General features: G+C 46.0%; 1 protein-coding gene across 1 annotated transcript; it reads right to left on the bottom strand.

Moving 5' to 3' along the window:
* Positions 1-23,435: 23,435 nt before the first annotated feature.
* B0T26DRAFT_794851 (uncharacterized protein) lies at positions 23,436-24,635 on the bottom strand (the record flags this gene model as incomplete). The annotated part of the gene is made up of 2 exons (XM_060446897.1): positions 23,514-24,635; positions 23,436-23,461 (listed from the first exon to the last, which is right to left on the bottom strand). Exons 1-2 carry the CDS (start codon positions 24,496-24,498, stop codon positions 23,436-23,438), a joined length of 1,011 nt encoding a protein of 336 aa, XP_060290944.1. The 5' UTR covers positions 24,499-24,635.
* Between the last annotated feature and the right edge of the window lie 1,049 nt (positions 24,636-25,684).

The raw sequence follows: 25,684 nt of genomic DNA, 5'->3' as shown, positions 1-25,684 counted from the left end.
CGTTCAGACCTTTTTCTCGATTTACTTTCAATCTACCATATAGCCTTCCTACATCCACGTAAGAAGCGAAATAAAGTACCATTCGAAAGCCCTGAAATACGGCTTTCCAACGATACTACCCGCGCTGTTTCTAGTCAAAGATTAGCCACGATGCAGGGCAAAGTGTACCGCCTTCTTATAGTACCTGTTACGATCCTGCTCAAGAGTGCAGGAGGTGCCGCGAGTCTGCTGCAGATTGGCTGGAGCGATCAGGGGAGCGGGGCTCCCCCCAGGGTTGGTGCGGCCAATCAGGAAGCGCTCTGGTCGCTCTGTCGCCCTGACAGAGCGCACAGTGTTACGATCCTGGCTCGTGCAGGAGGCGCCCCGGGACTGGGTGCGGATTGGCGGGTGCCGAGAAGTGGGGTGACCCCACTTCGCAGCCCCGCGGCCAATCCGGGCGGTGCTCAGTCCGCCTGCGCCGCCAAGACAGAAAAGAGCCACTGAGCAGGATGCGGCCAATCGGGAGGGCGCTCAGTTACCACTGCGAGCTCAGTCGGCCTTGGCAGGCTGAGCGTGCTGTGGAGCACTGAGCACTGCGGACGTAGCCAATTGGGGGGATGCTCAGTTAGCATCGAGAGCTCAGTTGGCCTTGGCAGACTGAGCACATAGACCAAGCACTAGCGTAGGGGCGCTGCACTACTTCCTTCTTTGATTATAGAGAAAATGCGTTCCGATTACGTTCTGTGACGGCTCGTATGGGGAGTCAAAGATTAAATGCAGTAACGAATGTGGATTTAAAGCCAAGGAAGGAAAGAGGAAGCTATCGCACGTAGGGCGCAGGGAAATGGGTGGTGGTACGAGCCGAAGGCTGAGCACGTGGGTTACGCACAGAGCACACTCAAAAAACAATGCAGCCAATAGAATCAATCCTGTTAAATGAGCCCCAGTGGCGACCGTGACACGGTGGGTCCTGAAAAATTCGGTATAATAACGCGTACGCGCCGCCTTTTAAAAACAATAACCCTCTCCAACTCCATCACAACTCTTTTTTGATCGCGATCGTATTCGTATACTCGCGTATAAACCTACGCACTTCAACTCAATGAGTATCATTTAATCAGGACGAGAAAATACGTGAAGATAAGTACTTTTAACTTACATATCTTTCTTTACCCAAGTCGTGGATCTCAGCATCTCTTGAAGCCGAGATCGTGGTGGTGCGAGCGCTGCAGCATTTCAGCATCTCTTGAGGCCGAGATCATGGTGGTGCGAGCGCTGCAGCATTTCAGCATCTTGTGAAGCCGAGATTGTGGTGGCGCGAGCACTGCAGCATTTCAGCATCTTGAGGCCGAGATTGTGGTGGCGCGAGCGCTGCAGCATTTCAGCATCTCGAGGCCGAGATTGTGGTGGCGCGAGCACTGCAGCATTTCAGCATCTTGAGGCCGAGATTGTGGTGGCGCGAGCGCTGCAGCATTTCAGCATCTCGAGGCCGAGATTGTGGTGGCGCGAGCGCTGCAGCATTTCAGCATCTTGTGAAGCCGAGATCATGGTGGCGCGGGCGCTGAAGCATTTCAGCATCTCTTGAGGCCGAGATTGTGGTAGCGCGAGCGCTGCAGCATTTCAGCATCTCTTGAAGCCGAGATCGTGGTGGCGCGAGCGCTGCAGCATTTCAGCATCTTGTGAAGCTGAGATCGTGGTGGCCCAAGCGCTTGATCATTTCAGCATCTTGTGAAGCTGAGATCGTGGTGGCCCAAGCGCTTGATCATTTCAGCATCTTGTGAAGCTGAGATCGTGGTGGCCCGAGCGCTTGATCATTTCAGCATCTTGTGAAGCCGAGATCGTGGTGGCCCGAGCGCTTGAGCATTTTAGCATCTTGTGAAGCTGAGATCGTGGTGGCCCGAGCGCTTGAGCATTTCAGCATCTTGTGAAGCTGAGATCGTGGTGGCCCGAGCGCTTGAGCATTTCAGCATCTTGAGGCCGAGATTGTGGTGGCGCGAGCGCTGCAGCATTTCAGCATCTCGAGGCCGAGATTGTGGTGGCGCGAGCACTGCAGCATTTCAGCATCTTGAGGCCGAGATTGTGGTGGCGCGAGCGCTGCAGCATTTCAGCATCTCTTGAGGCCGAGATCGTGGTTCTGCTGCGAGCGCTGCAGCATTTCAGCATCTTGTGAAGCTGAGATTGTGGTAGCGCAAGCGCTGCAGCATTTCAGCATCTCTTGAGGCCGAGATCGTGGTTCTGCTGCGAGCGCTGCAGCATTTCAGCATCTTGTGAAGCCGAGATTGTGGTAGCGCAAGCGCTGCAGCATTTCAGCATCTCTTGAGGCCGAGATCGTGGTTCTGCTGCGAGCGCTGCAGCATTTCAGCATCTTCTGAAGCCGAGATCGTAGTAGCCTGAGCGCTTGAGCATTTCAGCATCTTGTAAAGCCGAGATTGTAATAGTCTGAACGTTCAAAGATCTTAATAAAAGGATATATCTTATACGCGATTATATATGGGATTTTTAAATTTAATATTTATAAATTTTAATAAAAAGTGTCATATATATAGGATCCATTTAATATTATAATTTTTTCCTTCGAAAATCTTTAAACCTAACCCTAAAGCACCAATATACTTCACCATTCTTTTTTCATATCCAACCCCCAACTACTTAATCTCCTTTTCATTCTCTCTCTTATTTTTCTTCTTTTTTCCCCTTTTTATTTCTCTCTTTTCTCACCATTTCTTCATCCTCTTTTTATTTCTCTTCCAACCATACTCCCTTAATTCCCTCTCATTTATCTTTTTTCTCACCATTTTCTCACTTTCTTTCACTTCTCTTTTCCTCTAACCATTCCCCAATTTTCTTTTCTTCCTTAAATCCCTTTCAATTTTTATTTCTAAACTCCATTTTTAACCTCTTCTATAATCCTTTATCTTTTAACCCATTTTTTTCATCCTAACTCTCAACTACTTATCTTCCTTTTCATTTTTTTTATTTTTCTTTTTCTTCTCTTTTTTTTATTTTTCTTTTCTTCATTCAATATTTTCTTTCCTTTTTATTTCCATTTTCTCCTTTTTATTTCCATTTTCCCTTTTTCATTTCCCTAAACTTCTTTTTTTTCTCCTTCAACTATTTCCCTAAATCTCCCTTCTTTCCCTTCTAACCATTTCCCTACCCCCTTTTCATTTCCCTTTTCTTCTCATTATTTTTAATTTTCCCTTTCTTTCTATTTTCTTCCTCCCATTTCTCAATCTACTTTTCTTAAATCCATTTTAATTTTCTTTTCTTAACCCCATATTTCATCATTTCTCTTTCAACCTACATCAAATCCTTCTTTCTTTTTTTTCTAACTCATTTTTTCTTACATCTTTTCCATCTCCCTACCATCTTTAACACTATTTCTTCTCTCTTCTTTCTTACTCCACCTTCACCTCCCTCCCTCTCTCCACCTCCACCTTTCCCTCACCTTCCCTCTCAACCTCCTTATCTCTCTCTCAATCCCTTCTTTAACCTTTTATTTCATATCCCTCTTAACTCATTAATTCCCTTCCTCTCTTTTTCATCTCTCCTTTTATTTCTTTTTCATTTCTCTTTTATATCTTCTTATCTCCTTTTTCATTCTCCTCTCTCTCCTTTTTTCTTTTTCTAACTTTCTTTTAAATTCTTTTCTTTTTTTAACTCATTTTTTCTCTTCATTTTCTCTTTCAATCTTCATCCTTTTTTTTTCCTTTTTTTTCTTTTTACTTCCTCTTCTATTCTTCTCTTCATCTCCTTTCTATCTTCCTTTCATTTTCCTTTTATCTTCTCTTCTTCTTCCTTTCTTCTTCTCTTCAATCTTTTTTTCACTTCCTAAAATCTTCTCTTCAACTTCTTCTCTTCATTAATTTCTCTTTAACTTCCTCTTTCTATTTATTCTTATTTCACCTAAATACTTTCTCTTCTTCTCTCTTAATCTCTCTTTCACCTCTCAAATACTTTCTCTTCAACTTCTTCTAACACTTCTCAAACACTTTCTCTTTACCTTCTTCTCCTCTTTAATCCCTCTTTCACCTTAAACTCTTCCTCTTCTCTTTCTCTCCTTTAATCTCACTTTACTTCAAACTCTTCCTCTTCTCCTTCTTCTCTTTAATCTCTCTTCACCTTAAACTTTTTTTTTTTCCTTTCAATCTCTTTTTCATCCTAAACTCTTTCTCTTCAACTTCTTCTCCTAAATTATTCAACTCTCCAATCCACCTCTTTTTATCTTCCTTTTACCTCCTCTTTCACCATCTTCTTAACATTTCTTATCTTTACTTTAACCATCTTAACTCTTTTCAATTTTCTCTTCATCTTTTTTTTAATCCATTCCCCTTTTTAACTTCTTCCCAATCAACCCTTATCTCTCTTATCTTAATTCTCATCTCTCTTTTAAACCCACCCTCACCACCACCCCTCACCCTCACCATCATCCTCATCCCCCACCACCACCTTCACCACCACCCTCACCACCACCACCTTCACCACCACCCTCACCACCACCTTCACAACCACCCTCACCCTCACACTCACTACCACCCCTAACCCTCACCTTCACCCCCACCCTCACCACTCTCTACCACCACCTCTCACCCTCACCACCACCACCACCTTTACCACCACCCCTCACCACCCTCAATCTCACCTTCACAACCACCCTCACTCTCAACACCACCCCAAACCATCCCTCACTACCCCTTACCACTCTCTCTCTTCAACTTCAACTAAACTCCAAACTTCACTTTAATTACCTCCATCTATTTATAAATTCTTTTTTCTCACTCTCTTCCAATTTTTTCCATCCTTTTTCCATTTCCTCTTTACCTCTTTTATTTTTTTCAATTTCTTCAACTTATCCTTCATTTTTTTTTCATTATCCATTTTCTCATTTTTATTTTCTCTTACCTTTTACTTTTATTTTCTTTTTTCTTCTTTCATTTTCTACTTCTTCCATTTATCTTCTTTTAACCTTCTTTTTTTTACCTTACTTTCAATTCCCTTTATTCCTTTTTCATATCTTTTATATCTCTTTTTCATTTCACTTTTTATCTCTTCTTTATTCTTTTTTTATCTTCTTTCCTCTTCTTTCTCTTTTTCCAACTTTCTTTTTATTATATATTTTTTCTCAACTCTTTTTATTCTTTTCATTTTCTCTTTTATTTTTATTTTTATTTTTATTTTTATTTTTATTTTTATTTTTATTTTTATTTTTATTTTTATTTTTATTTTTTCTTCCTTTTATATCCCCTTTTATTTTCCTTTTTTTCTCCTTCTTTATCTTCTCTTCCCCTTCTTCATTTTCTCTTTCCCTTTAATCCTTCTTTCACTTCTTAAATTTCTTTCTTCAACTTCTTTTCCTATATAATCTCTTTTTACTTTAAACTCTTTCTTCTTAACTTCCTATTTTCTTTTATTTTTTTCACCTTCTAAATACTTTCTCTTCTTCTCTCTCTCCTTTTTAATCTCTCTTTCACTTCTCAAATATTTTCTCTTTAACTTTTTCCTCAATCTCTCTCAAACACTCTCTTTTCACCTTCTTCTCTTCTTTAATTTCTCTCCACCTCAAACTCTTCCTCTTCTCCTTCTTCTCTTTATTCCTTCTTCATCTTAAACTCTTACTCTTCTCTTCCTCCCCTTTAATCTCTCATTAACTTCTCTCTTTCATTTCTTCTTTCACCTTCTCAATATTTTCTCTTCATTTTCCTCTCTTCTTTAATCTCTCTTTCACCTCTCAAATACTTTCTCTTCAACTTCTTCTCTTCCACTTCCCTCACTACCCTTATCTCCATCCTCACCACCACCACCCTCACCCTCATCACCACCACCCTCACCCTCACCACTACCCTCATCACCACCCTCACCCTCATCCTCACCACCAACCCTAACCCTCACCACCCCTTACCCCCACCCTCACCTTCACCCTCACCCTCCCCACTACCTCTCACCCTCACCACCACCTCTCACCCTCACCCTCTCAACCTCTATTTCAATCTCCTAAACAACTTCCCAAACAAACCCCTCTCCATTTCTCACTCAACCTCCCTCTCAACCCCCCTCTTTATCTCCTCTCAACCTTCCTCTCTACCTTCCTCTCTATCTCCCATTCAACCCCCCTCTCAACTTAACCCACTTCCCAAACCACCTCTAACTACCCCCAACAACTCTCCACCAACCCCTTTCTTCAACTTCAACCTAATTCTTTTCATCTTCTTTTTTTACCCTTCTTTAATCTCTCCTTATCCTTAACTTCATCTTTTCCCACTCCTTTTATTCTTTTTCTCTTCCCCTTACCTTTTCTCAATTCCTTCAACCTATCTTTTAATTTCATTTTTTTATTATCCATTATTCCAAATTTCATTTTCTTTTATTTTAATTCTCTTTTCTTTTTCTTTCATTTCCTTCTTCTTTCATTTCTCCTTTTTATTTAATTTCTTTTTAACCCTCATTTACTTAACTTCCTACCAATTCCTCTTACTTTTTTTTATCTATTCTTTCATCTTCTTTTTCAAATTTCTTTTCATCTCTTCATCTCTTTTTTATCTCCCCCTCTTTCTTTTTCTCTCTTCTCAATTTCTTTTCATTATCTTCCTTTTCCCTAACTTCTTTTTTTCCTTTATTTTCTTTTTTATTACTTCTTTTCTTTTCTCCTTTTTATATCCTTTTTATTCTTCTATTCATCCTTCTTTTTATCTTCTCTTCTCTTTCTTTTTCACTTTCTTCTTCTCTTTTATCTTTTTTTTTTCTAACCTCTTTCTCCTTAACTTCTTCTCTCCTTTAATCCCTTTTTACCTCAAACCCTTCCTCTTCTAATTTCTCTTTACTTCAAACTCTTCCTCTTCTCTTTCTTCTTTCCTTTAATCTCTCTTTCATCTCAAACTCTTCTTCTTTTCCTTCTCCCCTTTAATCCCTCTTCACCTCAAACTCTTCCTCTTCTCTTTCTTCTCCCCTTCAATCCCTCTTTCACCTCAAACTCTTTCTCTTTAACTTCTTCTCTCACCTTATTCAACTCTCCAACCCAACCCTTTTTATCTTCTCTTTATCTCCTTTACACTTATCTTTCTTATCATAACCCTCATCTCTCTTTCAAACTCACCCTCACCACCACTCCTCACTCTCATAACCACCCTCACCCTCACAACCACCCTCACCCTCACAACCACCCTCACCCTCACCTTCACCACCACCACCCTTCACCCTCAACCCCACCACCACCCTTACCACTACCCTTACCACCAACCTCACCCTCTCCACCACCCCTCACCCTCATCTTCACCTTCACCACCACCGCCCCTCACCCACATCCTCACCCTCACCATCACCCCTCACCCTACCCTCACAACTACTCCTAACTCTCACAACTACTTTCACTACTGCTTTTACTACCACTCTCACCCTCACTCTCACAACTACCCTCACTACCACCCTCACCCTCACTCTCACTTGCACCTCTAACCACCACCTCCACCTCTCTCACTATTATCTTCTACCTCCCTCTAACTTCAACTTCAACCCAACTCTAAAATTCCTTTAATTACCTCCATCTATTTATAAATTCTTTTTTCTCACTTTCTTTCAATATTTTCAATTTTTTCATATTCCCTCTTTACCTCTTTTCAATTTTTCTAATTTCTTCAACTTAATACTTCATTTTTTTCTTTTATTATCTATTTTTCTAATTTTCATTTTCTGCTACCTTTCTTGCTCTTTTCTTCTTTCCTTCTTCTAATATTTTCTCCTATTTATCTTCTTTTAAATCTTACCTTCTTTAACTGCCTTTTAATTCCTTCTATTTCTTTTTCATCTCTCTTTTTATCTTTTTTTCATCTCTCTTTTTATCTTTTCTCTAACTCTTTTTTAATCTTCCTTCATTTTCTTTTCTCTCTTTTTCCAACTTTCTTTCATTATATATTTTTTCCAAACTCTTTTTATTTCTTTCATTTTCTCTCTTATCTTTCATTTTTATTTTTTATTCTTTTTTTTTATATTTTTCATCCTTCTTTTTATCTTCTCCTTCACACTCTCTTTTCTTTCTTCTCAATTTAAATCCTTCGTTCACTTCTTTAACTTGTTCTCTTCAACTTCTTCTCTTTAATCCCTCCTTTCAAACCTATTCTCTTTAACTTCTTCTTACTTTTAATTCTTGCACCTTTATACTTTCTCTTCATCTTCCTCTCCCCTTTAATCTCTCTTTCACCTCTCAAATACTATCTCTTTAACCTCTTCTCTTTCACTTCTCTTTCACTTTCTCTTTAACTTTTTCCCTACACTCTTAAACACTCTTTCTTGAACTTCTTCTCCAATAACTCTCAAACACTTTCTCTTCAACTTCTTCTCCCACCTTATTTAACACTCTAACCCACCCCTTTTTATCTTCTCTTTACCTCCTTTTTCATCATCTTCCTTAACCTTTCTTATCTTTACTTTCACCATCTTAACTCTTTTCAATTTCCGCTTCACTCCTTTTTCACTCTATCCCTCTTTTTAACTCCCAATTATCCCTTCCCTTTCTTATCCCAACCCCTCTCTCTTTCAACCTCACCACCACCCTCACTACGACCCACCACCACCACCTTCACCACCACCCTCATAACTACCCTCACCACTATCTCTCACCTTCACCCCCACTCTTACTCTCATCACCACCACAATCACCCTCACCGTCACCACTACCTCTAACCCTCACCTTCACCCACTCTCACTCTCACCTCTCACCACCACCTCTCACCCTCACCCCCACCCTCACCCTCACCATCACCTTCACCCTCACTCTCACCCTCACCACCACCCTCACTCTCAACACCACCACCCCTCACTCTCACCACCACCCCTCACCCTAACCCCCACCCGCCACTACCCCTAACCCTTACCACCACCACCTTTACCAACACCCCCAACCTCAAAACCACTCTCACAACCACTCTCACCACTATCCGTCACACTCACCTTCACCCACCCTCACCCTAACCCCCACCCCCAACCCTCACCCCTCTCAACCTTCCAAACAACTCTCTCTCCATCCCCCTTTCTATCTTCCTCTCAATCCTCTATTCAACCCCCTTCTCAACCCTCTAAATCACCCTCTCTCAACTCCCAACCCACCTCCCAAACCACCCCTAACTACCTTAACCACTCCCTACCTTTAACTTCAATCTAATTCTTTTCATCTTCTTTTCTCTCTTTTTCTCTACTTCTTTATACTTTATAATTCTTAATCCCTTTTATCTCCAACTCCTCAACTACTTATCTCTTTTTTTCATTCTCTTTCTCTTTTTAATTTTCTTTTTCTCTTTCTTCATCTATTTTTCATTCTCTTTTACTCTTTTTTATTTTTTTTATTTCTTTTTACTATTTCTCTTCCTTCTTCCATCTCATTCTACTTAATTATTTTCTTCTTACTCTTCTTTCATTTCTTTTTATTTTTTTCTTTACTCTTTTTAATTTCTCTTTATATCTAACTTTATCTTTTCTAACTTTTTTTCGTTCTTTTTTCTAATTCTCCCACCTTCTTTTTTTCTTCTTTTACTTTCATTTTACTTTTTTATAAACCTCTTTCTACTTTTATTTAACTTTCTCTTTCACTTCTTTTTATTTTCTTTTCACATTCTCCCTTATCCTTTCTCAACCTTACTCTCTTCACCTCTATCTTTTTATACATCTTTTCATTCTTTTCTTTTCTTCCTTTTTCTTCTTTTCTTCCTCCTCACTTTTAATCTCTTTTTATATTTCCTTAATTCATTTTTTAGTTTTTCCTATTTCTTTAACTTCTCTTTTAATTTTGTTTTCTTTTTTTAATTTTCATTTATTTCTTTCATATCTTCTTTCTTTTATCTCTTCTTTTCTTTATTTTTTCTTTTTTTCTTTAATTTCTCTTGAACTCTCTGTTACTTAACTTCTTTTTAACTGTCCTTTTCTTAACTCCTTTTCCATTCCCTCTTTTACTTTTTTCAATAATTTCTTCAACTTTCTTTTCTTTTTCTTTAAAAACCTCCTCTTCATCATTCTTTTGTATCTTTTTTAACTCTTTTTTATCTTCTTTTTAACTTTCTTCATCCTTTTCTTAAAACTCTTTTCAAACTCTCATATCTTTCTTTATCTTTTTTAATCTTCTTTTATCTTTTCAACTTCTTTAACCTAACTCTAATTTTCTTTTTCTTTTTATTTCCTTCAACAATTATTTTATAACCTTGTTGTATTTTCCTTTTTTATCTCAATTATCATATTATTCATTTACTTACCTCACTCCTTATTTCTTCATAATTAACTTTAATTGCCTTTTTTTTTCTCTCTTTTTTTTATTCTTCTTATTCAACTTTTCTTTTCTTCATCATCCTTTTACCCTTTTACCCCCTTTTCATCTTACTTATAACTCTTTTTACTTTTTTTTCATTTTCAATTACTTCCTTATCTTTTCTACCCTTATACTTCTAAACCTTCCTTTTCTTTTTCTACTTAATCTTTTCACCTTCTTCTCACTTTTTTTATAACTTTTTTCTTTGTTTTTAACTTCATCTTTTGTACTCTTTTCATTACTCTTTTTTATCTCTTTTTTATCTCTTTTTTTCTTCTAAATTTCTCTTTGTTTCTAATCTTCTTTTTTTCCTTCCTAAAACCTTTTTATCTTTTTTATCATAACTCTTTTTATTTTCATTGAATTTCTTTAAACCCTTTCTTTATTTCTTACTCTCTAATAACCCTTTTACCCCTTTAAATTTCTAACCCGTTCTACTTTCACCTCTATTTTAAATCTTTTTTTTTCAATCTCTTCTGAATTTCCTTTACGTCTTCACCTCATTCTTCTCTCTTCCATTCTCTCCTTTTCTCTACCTCTTTACCTCCTCTTCACTCTTCATAATATTCTTTAAATCTTTTATTATTCTCTTTTTCTCTTTTCTTTAACTACTTAACTCCTTTCCTATTCTCTTTCTTATTTTATTCCTTTTTTGTTTTTTCCCTTTCTCTTGTTTTCATTTCCCTTAAATCCTTTTCATTTTCTAACCACTTTTTTTTTTCAAATCTCCTTTTATTTCTCTTTTCGTAATTTTATTTTTTAAAAAAATATCCATCTTTTTTATCTCATCTTATTTTTCTTCTCTCTTTATTCTTTGTTTTTCATTAATTTCTAATTTTCTTTTTCTCCTTTTTTAAACCACTTTTTCCCTTTTCTTCATCTTCTTTTTAATCCCTTTCAACTTCCATTCTAACTCTTTCTCTAACTTTTCATGTTCTATATAACCTTTCATTTCTTTTTAATCCCTTCTCAATTATTTTTATTAACTATTTATTAATTTCTTTTTCTCTTTTTCTTCTTTATAATTTTTTCATTTTCCTTTTTTTCTTTTTGATTTTATATTTAATATCTTTATTCTTTCTTCTTCTAAATCTCTATAACCTTTACCTAATTTCTTCTTCTAATAACCCTTTAACCTTTTCGAACCTTACCTCTCTTCTACTCTTCTCTCAAACCCTAATCTTTCTTTTTCACCCCCAACTTCTTTCTTAAATTTTCCTTCAACCTTTTCCTCAATTTTTCTTTTCTCTTTTCATTTCCTTTTCTGATTTCTTTTTATTCATTTTGTAATTTTTTTAATGATCTTTCTTATTTTCATTACCTCTCTATCTCTTCAAACTTTCTTCTAATTCCTTATACTTACTCATTCATTTCTCTTTTTTTATTTTTTATAACTTTTTGAATTATCTTTCTTATTTTTTTTCTCTTTCACTCCTTGGGTCTTCTTTTTAATTCTTCATTTCAATTTTTTTCTTTTTTTCTTTTTTATACTTTTCATAACTTCTTTCTCAACTGTCCTTAATCCTATTTTTAATTGTCTCATTTTCACTTCCCCCCTTTTAAATTTCTATTCTGTTTTTCTCCCTTTTTTATAATTTTCATTTTTATTTTCATTTCTCTTTCCCTTTTTCTTATCTTCAACTTTTCCCTTGTTTTTAATTTCTTTTCATTTTCTATCCTTTCTTACCTCTTTATGCCTTTCTATCATCTTATATCTTTTCTCTTTTCAATTTCTTATAAACCTCATCCGCTTCATTATGCCCTATATATGCCCCTTAATCCCACCCTTGCTTGGCACATTTCGTTACTCTCTACCCCTCCCCACCGCACCTTATGACCTATCCACCTAATTATCTCATCTCTTTCCTTATCCTCTGCCCGTCTTTTCCCGCTCTGTTGTAATCTCTCTCGGAAAAAAACCATCGCTTCTTTCCCGTTTGCTTCCCAATCAACACTACTGTCTCAATCAATACTCCGCTGTATTGACATTGCCCGCCCTTCACCCTTTGAAACCCCCCGGTCTCTCCCTTCTTCTCGTACCACTCACATATCTCTTGCGGCAATCCGTAATCAAAACAACACAAATACTTCTCCCACCGTATTCTCTGCCTAACCTTTTCACCATCTCTCGAACCCCCTCTGCATTTCTCTCCCTGCATGCTTCCAACACGTGGCTACCATAAACCACTTTCTCCTTCCCCATTGCTCGGCACCACGGGCAACCCGTCGCCCATTGCACCAACATCTCTCTTAAATGCTCGACCTCCGATGCCTCTTCTGCCTGCCGCTTCCTCTTGTCCCAACCCTGCCTGCGCGTCTTTGTCCGTCCATGGTATATCTCCATATCTACCCCTGTCATTGCTCTCCCCTGATCTTACTCGCTTTGTACTCTGCTCCCCCCTTGTGGATCTGCTACCTCCCCTTTCGCCGCCTCTTCCGCCGCCTCTTCCGCCGCCTCTTCCGCTTCTTCCGCCTCTTTCTCTTCTTTCGCCTCTTCCTCTTCTTCCGCCCCTTTGCTCCTTCTGCCTCTTCCGTCTCTTCTTTCTCTTCTGTCTCTTCTCTCTCTTCCGCCTCTTTCACCTCTTCTGCCTCTTCTGCCTCTTCTGCCTCTTCTGCCTCTTCTGCTACTATTTCTATTATACCCTCCGCCTCTCCCTCGCCCGTTACCCAACGTGTTTCCCGTGCTTGACACCGGTAACACGCCTCCTCCCCGTCTTCGCAACCTGCCCGCTCTTTCCGCCCCTCTATCTCTCGGTCCAATACCCCCCGGACGCAACTCTGCGTTTCCATAAACTCCCACAAACCCTTCTCTACCCGCTTACCCTCTGTCTGCTCTGCCGTCTCCTTTAACGCTTTGCCACCTCTCCCCTGCTGGCTGCACCCCTCGCAATATGATTGCCTCGCTTGCCTTGCCATCTCGCCCTGCCCGCCCGCTCTCCTGCGCATAATCCCGTAACCGCCGCACCAACCCCACGTGTATCACTACTCGGATCGTCGGCGCATCCACCCCCAACCCCAACGCGTTGGTTACCACAAATACCTGCTGCTGTCCCTCTCATAACTGCTGTACAATCCCCTTCTTCTCGTCCTGGCTGCCGACTCCGCGGTGGTAACACAACCCCCTCAACCTTTTCGCATACCGGACCGTCTTCTTCACCGTATCACAATATACGATAATCTTCTCCCGCGTCCCGTACCGCCTCTTCTTCTCCGCCACCAACCTTGCTAATACCTCTTCCTCTTCATCCTCCACCGCCTTGAACCGTTGTCTTTGGTACTGTACGTTCTTCCGCGTTGTCGCGGCTCGGAACCAATGTACCCCGTCTCTGGCAACCCAACCAACTGACCGAATACCTGCTGTCCGCCGGCCGTAATGTTGCCGTCAAATATACCAATTGCGTCTTGGCCTTAACTAACTCACGCAACCCCAATATGCGGGGCCGCCAACCGCCCCCGGCCCCCGAATCTAATACGACGTGGCACTCGTCTACCACGATCCGGTCCAACCGTCCCATCGCTCGTTGCTGGTTGACGAAATGCCCATAACTCTCTCCCACCGCCGACTCCGGCGTTACTAACACGACCAATACCCACTCGTGTGGCCGCCCGCTGTTCCACTCCACGTACTCGATCCCCAACTCGTCGCAACGGTCCTTGATGTCGCCCCTCAACGATACCAACGGTACTATCACCACTGTCAAACCGCTTGAACAACCCGCCGGCAATATGGACAACATGCTCTTGCTGCCTCCTGTACCCATCACCACCACCACCGGACTCTCTTGTCGCATGATCGCCCGCAATGCCCCTTCTTGTACGCCCCTGAATCTCGCCCCTTTCCCCAACATCTTCTCCAACTGCCCCTGAATGTCCACCTGCCTCATTGCCCTCCATCGCTTGTCCTCTTCCTCTGTCGCCTGCCCGCCTGTCTCCCGTATCTGCCGCCTCCTCCCGCCTCCCTCTCTTATGGCCGAATCGAACATGCAAAACCTATGCCACTCCTGGCTAACCCGCCGGAACCCTAACCGCCTTGCTTCCGTACTAAACAACGACTCGCTGATTGACCGCCCATAAATCCCCTCTCCTATGCGTGCCCCGTGCCCGCTCTGCCCGTGGAATGCGTCTCCTACATCTCCCGCGCCGTCTTTCTCCTCCCCGCCATCCGTCGCCCCGCCATCTGCCGTGTCTGCGTTGTTGACAATATCCATAATCGACTTATCTTTGATGAACCGCCGGTAAATCGCCTTTACCGCATGCCTCCATACCATGATTCCTAATTTTTCTCCAATATAACTCAATCCCACCCGTGCAATCTCTCTTCCTACCCGGTCCGTACCCCATCGCTCTGCCTGCCATAAATGATGATGCTGCTGGCTCATTTGCTGTATATCGTCGCCCGTTGTCTCTTCCCTGCTCCTTTCTTGCCCCTCTCGTCGCCATTCTCGCCCCTCTCGTCGCCATTCTCGCCCCTCTCGTCGCCATTCTCGCCCCTCTCGTCGCCATTCTCGCCCCTCTCGTCGCCATTCTCGCTCCTCTCCTGCCCGGCTCGTACAATACCCTCGGCCCCGGGTTGACCGCTCCCCTATTCTCCTCCTTTTCCCAACCGTACCTTGCGGTCGCCCTGCATCTGTTCGCTTCCTCTTCACCGCCATCGGGAACGCCCATGCGCTTTCTTTCTGCGGCTCCCATATGTACGGGCTGCCCCAATCCGACGACCCGCGGCTTGCGCCCCTGACCACTACCCTCCAAAACGGAACCGCCAACCACACGTAATACGCCACCAACTCGCCCACCTCCCGCGGTAAATACCGGTGGATCACCTTCGCCTTTGCGCTCATCCCCATCGTCTTGTTGTACATCGTCACGAATACCATCAACCCGTCCTCGACAAACAACCCACGCGTGTCCCCGTCCGCCCCGTTCTTATACTGGACCGTAACTAACTCGGTCCCCCGCGCCGGCTGCCCGCCGCTCATGTGCATCAATACCAACAACTGTGCCCGGAATGACTTCATCGCCTCGCCGTATTCTTGCACCCGGTCCATCTTCCACCGGATGCCCATCCCCGACCCTGTCCGTTCCGCTTCTCCCCCCCGTCGCTCGCCTTCCTCCCGTCGCTCGCCTTCCTCCCGTCGCTCGCCTTCCTCCCGTCGCTCGCCTTCCTCCCGTCGCTCGCTGTCATCGATAAACTGGCCGCGTAACCGCTCCTCGCTCGCCACCCGCTTGGCCAACCACACCTTGCCGTCAATTCCGCCGAATGCCGCCGCGTTCCGCGCGTCCTCTATAAAACTCCAACCCGCCCTCGTCTCGGCCGCGTTGTCCACTAACCGGTCCCATTCGATTATCGGTATCGCCGTCGACTCTTTTACCACCTCGCCCTCGTCGTCCGTCTCCAACAACAACACTTCCCGCCGTAACTGTGCCCTTGCCGTGTGCAACAACCCGTGTATCATCATCCGCAACGACGACATGCTGATCTGCACATGCCCGTATAACAACTCGTCCCCGTGCCAATCCACCACGCCGTCTGCGTTTGTGTTTGCCCGGATCGCTTTGCCGTACGCCCGCAACCGCAATATCGAATCCATTGGCGACGGCCGGCCATTATATGCTATGATGGTCATGAAACGCTGCACCATCCCCTGGACGCGGTCAAAATGGCTCCGCGCCTTGCGCCTCGCCTCTTGCTCGCTCTCGCCGCTCGCCCGGATCCTGTTCTGGATTTCCTCCTCACGCCCCCGCTTGGCCGTATATAATACCAACATACGGGCCACCGTCACGATTGCCGACAACGTGGGCGTATATATCAACGCGCTCTTCCAACCGTGCCCAACGTGGATCCCCAACACGGCCAACCCGCTGTATAATGCGTTCTGGTACTCGTTGTCGCCCACATCATGGTCTAATAATGAAATGAAAAATGCTAATACGCAACGCTCCAACTGTTGCGTATCGTCGCCGTCTTCGTCTTCTTCTTCGTCGCCGTCGCCGTTGCTGTCTTCCTCTAACCGCATATGCGCCATTGTCACTATATACGCGGCTTCTTGCAATTGCGTGAACTTGTCTGCTTGGCGTTGCGTTAAATGGTATGCCGGTCGTTTGTTGCGGATTCCCCCCTCTTGGCTGGCGTCTGTGGAACCTGTATTATCATTTTGTTCCCGCGCGTCTATCGCTTCGCCCTCCCCTCCCTCGGCCTCGCCCTCCTCTCCCTCGGCCTCTCCCTCCTCTCCCTCCTCTCCCTCCTCTCCCTCGTCTCCCTCGTCTCCCTCGTCTCCCTCGTCTCCCTCGTCTCCCTCGTCTCCCTCCTCTCCCTCCTCCCCCTCCTCTCCCTCCTCTCCCTCCTCTCCCTCGGCCTCTCCTTCCTCGGCCACTGCTAAATGCTGCGTCCGCCACACGTACGCCATTATCGATTTCCACGACTCGCTATACCGCTCCATCGTTTGGCCTTTCTGGCCCGAATTGAACGGCTTCTCGTTCGACTGCCCTCCGGCTTCCCGCCTCTCGATGTAATTCACTGCGGCCGACCCGACCACCTCGGCCCGCGATGCTTTTTGTGCCCGCCAAATTACCCTCTCGATGGCCAATAATACCCTGGCCAACGCTTTTTCTCGGGTTGCTTCGTCCCTACCTGCTTCTCCCTGGGTTTCCCCCTCCCCGCCTGCTTCGTCGCCTGCTTCGTCGCCTGCTTCGTCGCCTACTTCATCGCCTGCTTCGTCCCCGCCCCCCTCTACACCCCCCCTTTTGTCGCCGTCTGCGTTTTGTCCACCGTCTGGGTCTGGCCGCCGCGTCGTTCCTGCCAACCACTCGCGATCGAACCCTCGTAAATGCCGGGGCCAACCCGTCCGCCGGATCCACATATTGGCTGACAACCTGGGCTGGTCGTGGATCAATGCTGCCGCTTTCTTGTCCCCTTCCTCTATTGCCTTGGCCAACTCTTCAAACTGCGTCATAATCACCTTATACCCCGTGGTGCCGACTGGGCCGCTTCCCCTGCCGACCCCGCCCTCCGTATCGGCCGCCGGCACAACCTCGAACAAACGCTGCAATGCTCCTGTTTGCCCGAACCGCTGGCAATACACGCCGTCTACCCACACCTCGCCCATGCCGCCTGCTGCTCTCGCCCCGGCTTTCCCGCCCTGCCCCCGCGGGTTGACCCATCCATGCTCGTCTCGGCAATGCTTCTGAATATCTTGCTTGGTCCGCCGGATGTGTCCGCACCGCATGCACTTCTTGCCATCGCTCCAAACGGGCAACGGCCTAATCGCTGGCACAACTCCGGCCGGGAACTGGATCCCATGGACGTCGGCCGCCAACGTGCCACCCTTCTCTAACTCGCCCGCCTCCTCGACGATGCGTTGGCGCACTTTCTTGGCTATATGGCGGTGTTGCGAATGGACGTGATACGCGATCGATCCTGCCGTTACCGCACTACGATGTTCGCGGCAAATCGCCAAACGGTAATCGGGGGAATGTATAAACAAGTTATTAAACAACTCCATAATTCCGTTTAAATGCCGAATAACCTGAATTGGTGGGTACGTGGTCGGTTGGTTGGTATTGAATTGATTTTCTATTTTCCTTTTACCTTCCTTTCTTGAAATCTCACCTTTTATTTCGCCGGGGGGTGGTTGGTTGTTTTGGGGGGTTTTTTTCCCTTCATTTCCCCTTTCTTTGCTTTTTTTCCCGCTTCCCTGTATGTTTTCAAATGGTCAACTACTTGGCTCGTGCATTACTGTCGCTGAACCTACTCGTGCATAACCAACCATATGTCTACGGGGCCAATGAACCATGTGTTTAACATCGCGGCCTTGGGTTCGACCGGTCTACCTACGCGCAGCGGGTTTTAACCATTATCTCCCTTCCTGACAACTCAAACTAATTGACAGCCGGATGCTCGAGCAGTTGGACTTGACTTGGTCCGTGCACCTCGAATCAACCGACCAATCAGCGGCGGCCCATCAAGCAGTTCGACTCGAACTGCTTGGGGCACCGAGTTCGACTCGGATCGACTTCTTGTCGGCCGCTTGGCCCGTGCGTCACCGTCGCCAGAAACACACCTTCTGACCTTGAATCGTCGATGCACGACCAACCGTATGTCTACGGGGAAAATGGACGGTGGATTTGATATTGCCGCACTCGTTTTGGTCAATCTACGTGCGCGCAGCGACTTTTGCCCATCGTTTTCCCTATCAAAAAGTCGAACTGATTGACGGGCTCAATCCTCCACCAGTTCGACCAATCAGCGGCGGCCCATCAAGCAGTTCGACTCGAACTGCTTGGGGCACCAAGTTTGACTGGGGTCGACTTCTTATCAGCCGCTTGGCCCGTGTATCACCATCACCAAAAACACACCTTCTGACCTTTGAATCGTCGATGCACAACCAACCGTACGTCTACGGGGCAAATGGACAGCAGATTCGATATTGCCACACTCGATTTGGTCAATCTACGTGCGCGTAGCCACTTTTGCTCATCGTTTTCCCTATCAAAAAGTCGAACTGATTGACGGGCTCAATCCTCACCCAATTCGACCAATCAGCGGTGGCCCATCAAGCAGTTCGACTCGAACTGCTTGGGGCACCGAGTCCGACTCGGGTCAGCTTCTTGTCGGCCGCTTGGCCCGTGCATCACTATCACCAAAAACACACCTTCTGACCTTTGAATCGTCGATGCACAACCAACCGTACGTCTACGGGGCAAATGGACGGCGGATTCGATATTGCCGCACTCGATTTAGTCAATCTACATGCACGCAGCCACTTTTGCCCATCGTTTTCCCTATCAAAAAGTCGAACTGATTGACGGGCTCAATCCTCCACCAGTTCGACCAATCAGCGGCGGCCCATCAAGCAGTTCGACTCGAACTGGTTGGGGTACCGAGTTCGACTCGGATTGACTCCTTGTCGGCCGCTTAGCCCGTGCGTCACCGTCGTCAAAAACACACCTTCTGACCTTGAATCGTCAATGCACAACCAACCATACGTCTACGGGGCAAATGGACGGCGGATTCGATATTGCCGCACTCGATTTGGTCAATCTACGTGCGCGCAGCCACTTTTGCCTATCGTTTTCCCTTTCAAAAAGTCGAACTGATTGACGGGCTCAATCCTCCACCAGTTTGACCAATCAGCGACGGCCCATGAAGCAGTTCGACTCGAACTGCTTGGGGCACCAAGTTCGACTCGGATCGACTTCTTGTCGGCCGCTTGGCCCGTGCGTCACCGTCGCCCAAAAACACACCTTCTGACCTAAATCGTCAATGCACGACCAACCATACATCTACGGGGCAAATGGACGGCGGATTCGAGATCGGCATGCTTGGTTTAGTCATTCTACGTGCGTGCAGCGGATTTTGCCCGTCGTTTTTCCGGTGAAAAAGTCGAACTGGTTGACCAGCAAATCTTGAACCAGTTCGACTCAAATTCGTCCGTGCACGGGTTTGGGGCGACCAATCAGCGGGCGCGCATCAAGCAGTTCGACTCGAACTGGGTGTGGCATAACAGCCAGAGAAGGCAGGTACGCCTGATCAAGGTGGTCACAATAGATTGACAATAGAGAGATAGAAGAGATTGACAATAGGTTTTGAAGAGAGAAGAGAGAAGAAGAAGGAAGAGAAGCCACCATGGCCACCGCCACCAGAAGGCAGAGTAAATTGCTTCTATTCTTCCGTTCCAGTCTTTCCACAAAAGACTCTCTCGTATACCTCCTTATGTGGCAATTACATGACGAATTCCAGTGGCGAAGATTACGCATCGTAGGTTCCAGCACCTTCTAGGCCATTCCATCTGACACAAACTCGCCTCCGTCACATCATATGTGACGTCAAGAGAATTGAACCTGTTGATCTTGCCTTCTTAAAGAAAACTACGTGAGTCATCTGATATCAATGGAAAACGATAGAATTTCTATAGTTTCTATAAAGCAACCCATCCTCCCGGACCCTTCTGGTGTCAAGCTAGGAAAAAGAAATAAAGAGGATGAAGTAGAGATAGCTAAAAGGTACTGTACTAAACATCTTGTGAAAAGCCAATTGTAAAGACTTGTCCAGATGAACAGCCGATAGACATCATCCGCCCGTGGACGGCAGAACAAACCGGGCGGTATTCTGGTGATAGCCATATTACATTCCGGCCATTACAATTAATCCAAGTTTGGTCGTGCCCCCAACTATATCTATTACTCGCTAGATTATCTTCCGAGAGAGCGAATGACCGAAATAAGTCGCTGTGGCATTCTAGCGTTCGCAGGCATTGCCCTGAGGCTGGATCCCAGATCTTGATGGTATGGTCGCCTGAACCCGATGCGAGCTGCTGGCCATCTGGTGAGAAGGCAACTGAATTAACCCAGTTGCTGTGGCCTCCTAGCGTTTGCAGGCATTGCCCTGAGGCGGGATCCCAGATCTTGATGGTTCGGTCGCGTGAACCCGATGCGAGCTGCTGGCCATCTGGTGAGAAGGCAACTGAATTAACCCAGTCGCTGTGGCCTCCTAGCGTTTGCAGGCATTGCCCTGAGGCGGGATCCCAGATCTTGATGGTTCGGTATGAACCCGATGCGAGCTGCTGGCCATCTGGTGAGAAGGCAACTGACCGAACCCAGTCCCTGTGGCCTTCTAGCGTTTGCAGGCATTGCCCTGAGGCGGGATCCCAGATCTTGATGGTTTTGTCGTGTGAACCCGATGCGAGCTGCTGGCCATCTGGTGAGAAGGCAACTGAATTAACCCAGTCCCTGTGGCCTTCTAGCGTTTGCAGGCATTGCCCTGAGGCGGGATCCCAGATCTTGATGGTATTGTCGTGTGAACCCGATGCGAGCTGCCGGCTATCTGGTGAGAAGGCAACTGACTGAACTGAATTTCTGTGGCCTTCTAGCGTTTGCAGGCATTGCCCTGAGGCGGGATCCCAGATCTTGATGGTTTTGTATGAACCCGATGCGAGCTGCTGGCCATCTGGTGAGAAGGCAACTGAATTAACCCAGTCCCTGTGGCCTTCTAGCGTTTGCAGGCATTGCCCTGAGGCGGGATCCCAGATCTTGATGGTATTGTCGTGTGAACCCGATGCAAGCTGCCGGCTATCTGGTGAGAAGGCAACTGACTGAACTGAATTTCTGTGGCCTTCTAGCGTTTGCAGGCATTGCCCTGAGGCGGGATCCCAGATCTTGATGGTTTTGTATGAACCCGATGCGAGCTGCTGGCCATCTGGTGAGAAGGCAACTGACTGAACTGAATTTCTGTGGCCTTCTAGCGTTTGCAGGCATTGCCCTGAGGCGGGATCCCAGATCTTGATGGTTTTGTCGTGTGAACCCGATGCGAGCTGCCGGCTATCTGGTGAGAAGGCAACTGACTGAACCCAGTCCCTGTGGCCTTCTAGCGTTTGCAGGCATTGCCCTGAGGCGGGATCCCAGATCTTGATGGTTCGGTATGAACCCGATGCGAGCTGCTGGCCATCTGGTGAGAAGGCAACTGAATAAACCCAGTCGCTGTGACCTTCTAGCGTTTGCAGGCATTGCCCTGAGGCGGGATCCCAGATCTTGATGGTTTTGTCGTCTGAACCCGATGCGAGCTGCTGGCCATCTGGTGAGAAGGCAACTGACTGAACTGAATTTCTGTGGCCTTCTAGCGTTTGCAGGCATGCATTCCAGTCCGCTTCTACTATTGGCTTCGTACTGACCCAGCTAGGTTCTACCGCCTTAAATTTCTTTTTCACTAGACTGGAAGCTGGTGCAAATATGAGGGCTGATATGTACGCTTGGAGAGGAGCTTGCTCGATTATCCATCTGTTGGAGAGAGCGAACCGATGTGCATCTCGAACAAAAGCCGTTAGCTGCCTCTGATCAGCATGTTCCTGCATCTCTATTAGTATAGTTCTCTGACGGTAGTAAGTTATACATACGAGTAGGAGCTTAAGCTGTCTTATGGCAATGACACCCTCCGACATAGCTTGGAGTAAGCTAAGAGCTTCGAGCCAGTAAAGGTACTTCTGCTCAAGGAAGGTCTGGATTGCATCCAGTATGTCGTTTTGCGGCACATCCTTATCGGAAATTGAGTTGTAGAAATGGTCAACCCAGAAAACGCACGAGTACCGTACTGTAGCCAGTGGGTCTGGAGATGGCGTTTGAACCCCGTCGATTAGAAACCCCGGTTCCTTCAAGCCGTATATATCGCGCTTCAAGACCGCAGACATCGCATTGAGCGATCGTGAGAAGATGATTTGGTTGACATGTTCTATCCCATGAGGGAAGACCCAGTTGAATGCCTTTCGAGATGCCTCCTTATTAGGCCTGCCGAGTAGAAAATCCTGGGCAGATTGGTGGACAAAATAGATGATCCCTTCTCGAAGGGTCAAGAATGAACCGCAGAGCCTGATAATCGTTTTTAACGGCTCTAAATCATCTACAACGTAGTCTGGTATTTCGTTCAGGATAGACTCCAGATCATCAGAACCGTCGTCCGGCATCTCGATGAGAGTAGAGTCCAGAACATCCGAACTGTCAACCGGCATCTCGGTAAAAGCAGTGAGTTCCTGAAGGCTGATGGGACGGCGAACAATCGTGATGATGGCCAGAATCTGTTTGCAGAGGTCTGCATCTTGGGAGGAACGAATTTGTTCTATCATCCGCGCATAGAGAGCATCCAAACTCGAGGGAAATGAGCGTAATTTTGTCAAGGTATGCCACTTCTTAACCTTCGGGTCGGCAAGTTCTTGGCAGACCAACGCCACCCAGAGGAATGTACCGTTCGCATGAGAAGAAAGATGTGCATGCACAAGCCTTTTTGTTTTCTTGTCGTAGTGTTTCTTATCCGATAGGTCTCGGACTTTGTAGCGGATATATGCGCTGACGGCAGTATTAAGGGACTCGGCGTTCAGCTCGAGGCTGAGCTTGTAATTTTGAGCGACGCCAACTAATTGCTCCTCAATATGAGGTAAGTTGCGACTAGAGACAACCCATTTGACGCGGGAAGATGATATCTGGGTGACTAGTTTGAGAAGTTCCGGCAAGCCAGTGGCGCACTCGTCAAGTGCGTCAATGACTAGGTAAGTTTGCTTCAAGTTCGGGTCTTGTAACAGCTGCCGGAAAACCTTCGATAAAACTACCCATGCCATTGCGTCGTCAGAAGCGTATGTATTCTCTGGCAAATGTAAGAGGAACCGGGGTTGCCGCCGAGCAAGGAGGTAAATCAGCCCTCGTAGCACGGCAACTGCGCTATTGATGCGCAAGTCGGTAGCTTGACAGAAGAAATATGCCAAGTTGCCACCGTTAGTAGTGATGGGTTGCTCTAGCTCGTTGATGATGCCACAGAGCAACATGGTCTTGCCTTTGCCAGGGTCGCCCTTGATCCAGAGCAGGCGGGACTCTGGAGAGTCGCGCCATCGGTTAAAGTCGGAATTGTCGAAGACCCAGCGGTAAGCGTCAACCAGCAGGCCACCTTTTTCTAACTCAATGCGCTCCTTCTCGTCACGCGGGTCCCGCGGGTCTGTGGGCCATAACTTTGCCAAGCAGAGGTAATCCTCATTGATCTTGTCTCGTAGCCGCTTCAGTGCCTTCTGCAATCCTTCGCCGTAGATAACCGGTATGTGTACGTCAAAGATGCCGAATAAAGCGTACACCTTATCTTCCTCATACTTTGTGTCTCGCTTGTCCATCCACGCCATTCGTTCAGGGACACTGAAATCAGACAGAGGGCTTCCCTGGAGAGCTTTCAGAGGGATCCCAGTTATGGCGTGTAGTTCTTCTTCTAATGACTTCTTGTCTCCCAGGCGCTCGCGCTCCTTAGAGTAGAACTCAATGATGGTTGGAGCAATAAGCTCTTGCAGTGTCCATCCACGGGTGAACCATCTGCATTTCTGAAAAGCCAGTTCCAAGCTACCGTTACTGTTGGCACTATGCTCTTTGGCTGGGACGTCCGCGAGATAGACATAGCATTTGGCTGCTTCACGGTACCAGCGAAACATGGAGTTGAGAGCGTGCTCAAGCTCGACTTTGTCGGACTTGTTGATGCAGCACGTGTCAACCCAAAAGTATTTGAGCCCATCGAGCCAAGCTTGATCTCCGCAGAACTGCATCTTAGCATAGCCTGCTTTTTTCTTGGCTGTACCGTCCGCCATGTCTTCGAAGGAGACCTCCTCGTCGCCCCATGTGTGTGAAAGGATCGCGTAACGGGGGATCTCGGGGATCGCGTCATTCGGAATCGGGTTCGTTAAGTGGAGCTCGCCGGTATCGCCTCTTTCCAGGAGCCGCATCTTGCAAGGTTATCGGTTTCGGCTCGCAGCATGTATTTGTACGGTGCTCAAAGGATACGCAAACGGAAGGCTTCAAGGTCGTGGATCTATAGGTACAACGCATCAGTAGCTCAGCTTTATTCATCCTAAAGGCAAGAAATACCACCTACCATTGGCAGCCAAGGCGCGCAGTATACATCACAGTGGTCCCGATCGTACTTTGGCCCGTGATGTGATTGTTGTGGCCGACGTTGGGCTCGACGCGTTTCGCTGTCACTGCCTGTCAGAATCCCCAACCCCGCATGTCAGGCATTTTGGTGGCGTTTGCGCCTGACGGCTGGCGCCAACTGCGCGTGTCAAAGCATCGTGATTGGTATCTGTTTTGCTGGTGGGCTTAGCCACCTCCCTCCTCAAGATGAATGACAATGTGAAAAATGCCCTTTGAGGGCGATTGAGAAAAAGGAGACACGAAGGCAAACTGTACTTGGCAATGGGAAATACTAAGTTTGCAAGTAGCTGATGGATTAGCCACGTACCTGTCTGCGTCGTTGTACTGTGGAGAAGGTCAGGTAATCACCGCCCAGCGGTACTTTGAGGTACTTGCTTGGCGGAATGTCAGCTTGCAAAAGCGGGGAAGTGTTGGCTGTACTGGCATCACGATGTACCTGAATGTCTCCGAAGTATATGCGGTCCGTGCCCAAACACCTCAAAGAGTGTAAGACTGGACGCCGATTTCGATCCAAGCTGTATAAATATAGGTTTCTCTTTGTAAAGAAAGAGCACCCCAAAGGACATGCATAAATCAACACGGACGCCCACCACCTGTCGCCAACTGGCCAGACTACTGCCAGTTGGTATGAGCCACTCGGCCACACCCCCTGGGCGCTCTACACTCACAAAGCACCCTAACCGTAATTCCCCTTTGCAGTGAAGTACACTGCAATGAAAATGGGAGGAAGCTCGACACACATTTTCAGACAGGGGGTTCACTGCAATGAAATCTTTACGAGTACACTGCAATGAACTTTTCGGGGTGATGCACGAAAAGTGTAAATAGCTTCATTACGTGGAGCGCTACATCTAGACGTGGCGACCCAACAAAGAAATCGCCCCACAACGAAATTGGCCCACGCCATGCCCACACCCACTCCACGGGCGCAAATTATCCATTTCTACACAAAATAACTAGCAAAAAAATACTCAATCC

This window comes from Lasiosphaeria miniovina (assembly GCF_030549165.1).
Source record: "Lasiosphaeria miniovina strain SMH2392-1A chromosome Unknown B0T26scaffold_8, whole genome shotgun sequence".
NCBI classification, from domain to species: domain Eukaryota; kingdom Fungi; phylum Ascomycota; class Sordariomycetes; order Sordariales; family Lasiosphaeriaceae; genus Lasiosphaeria; species Lasiosphaeria miniovina.
Note: the sequence above shows the minus strand (reverse complement) of the source record. Positions and strands in the feature narration are given on the sequence as shown.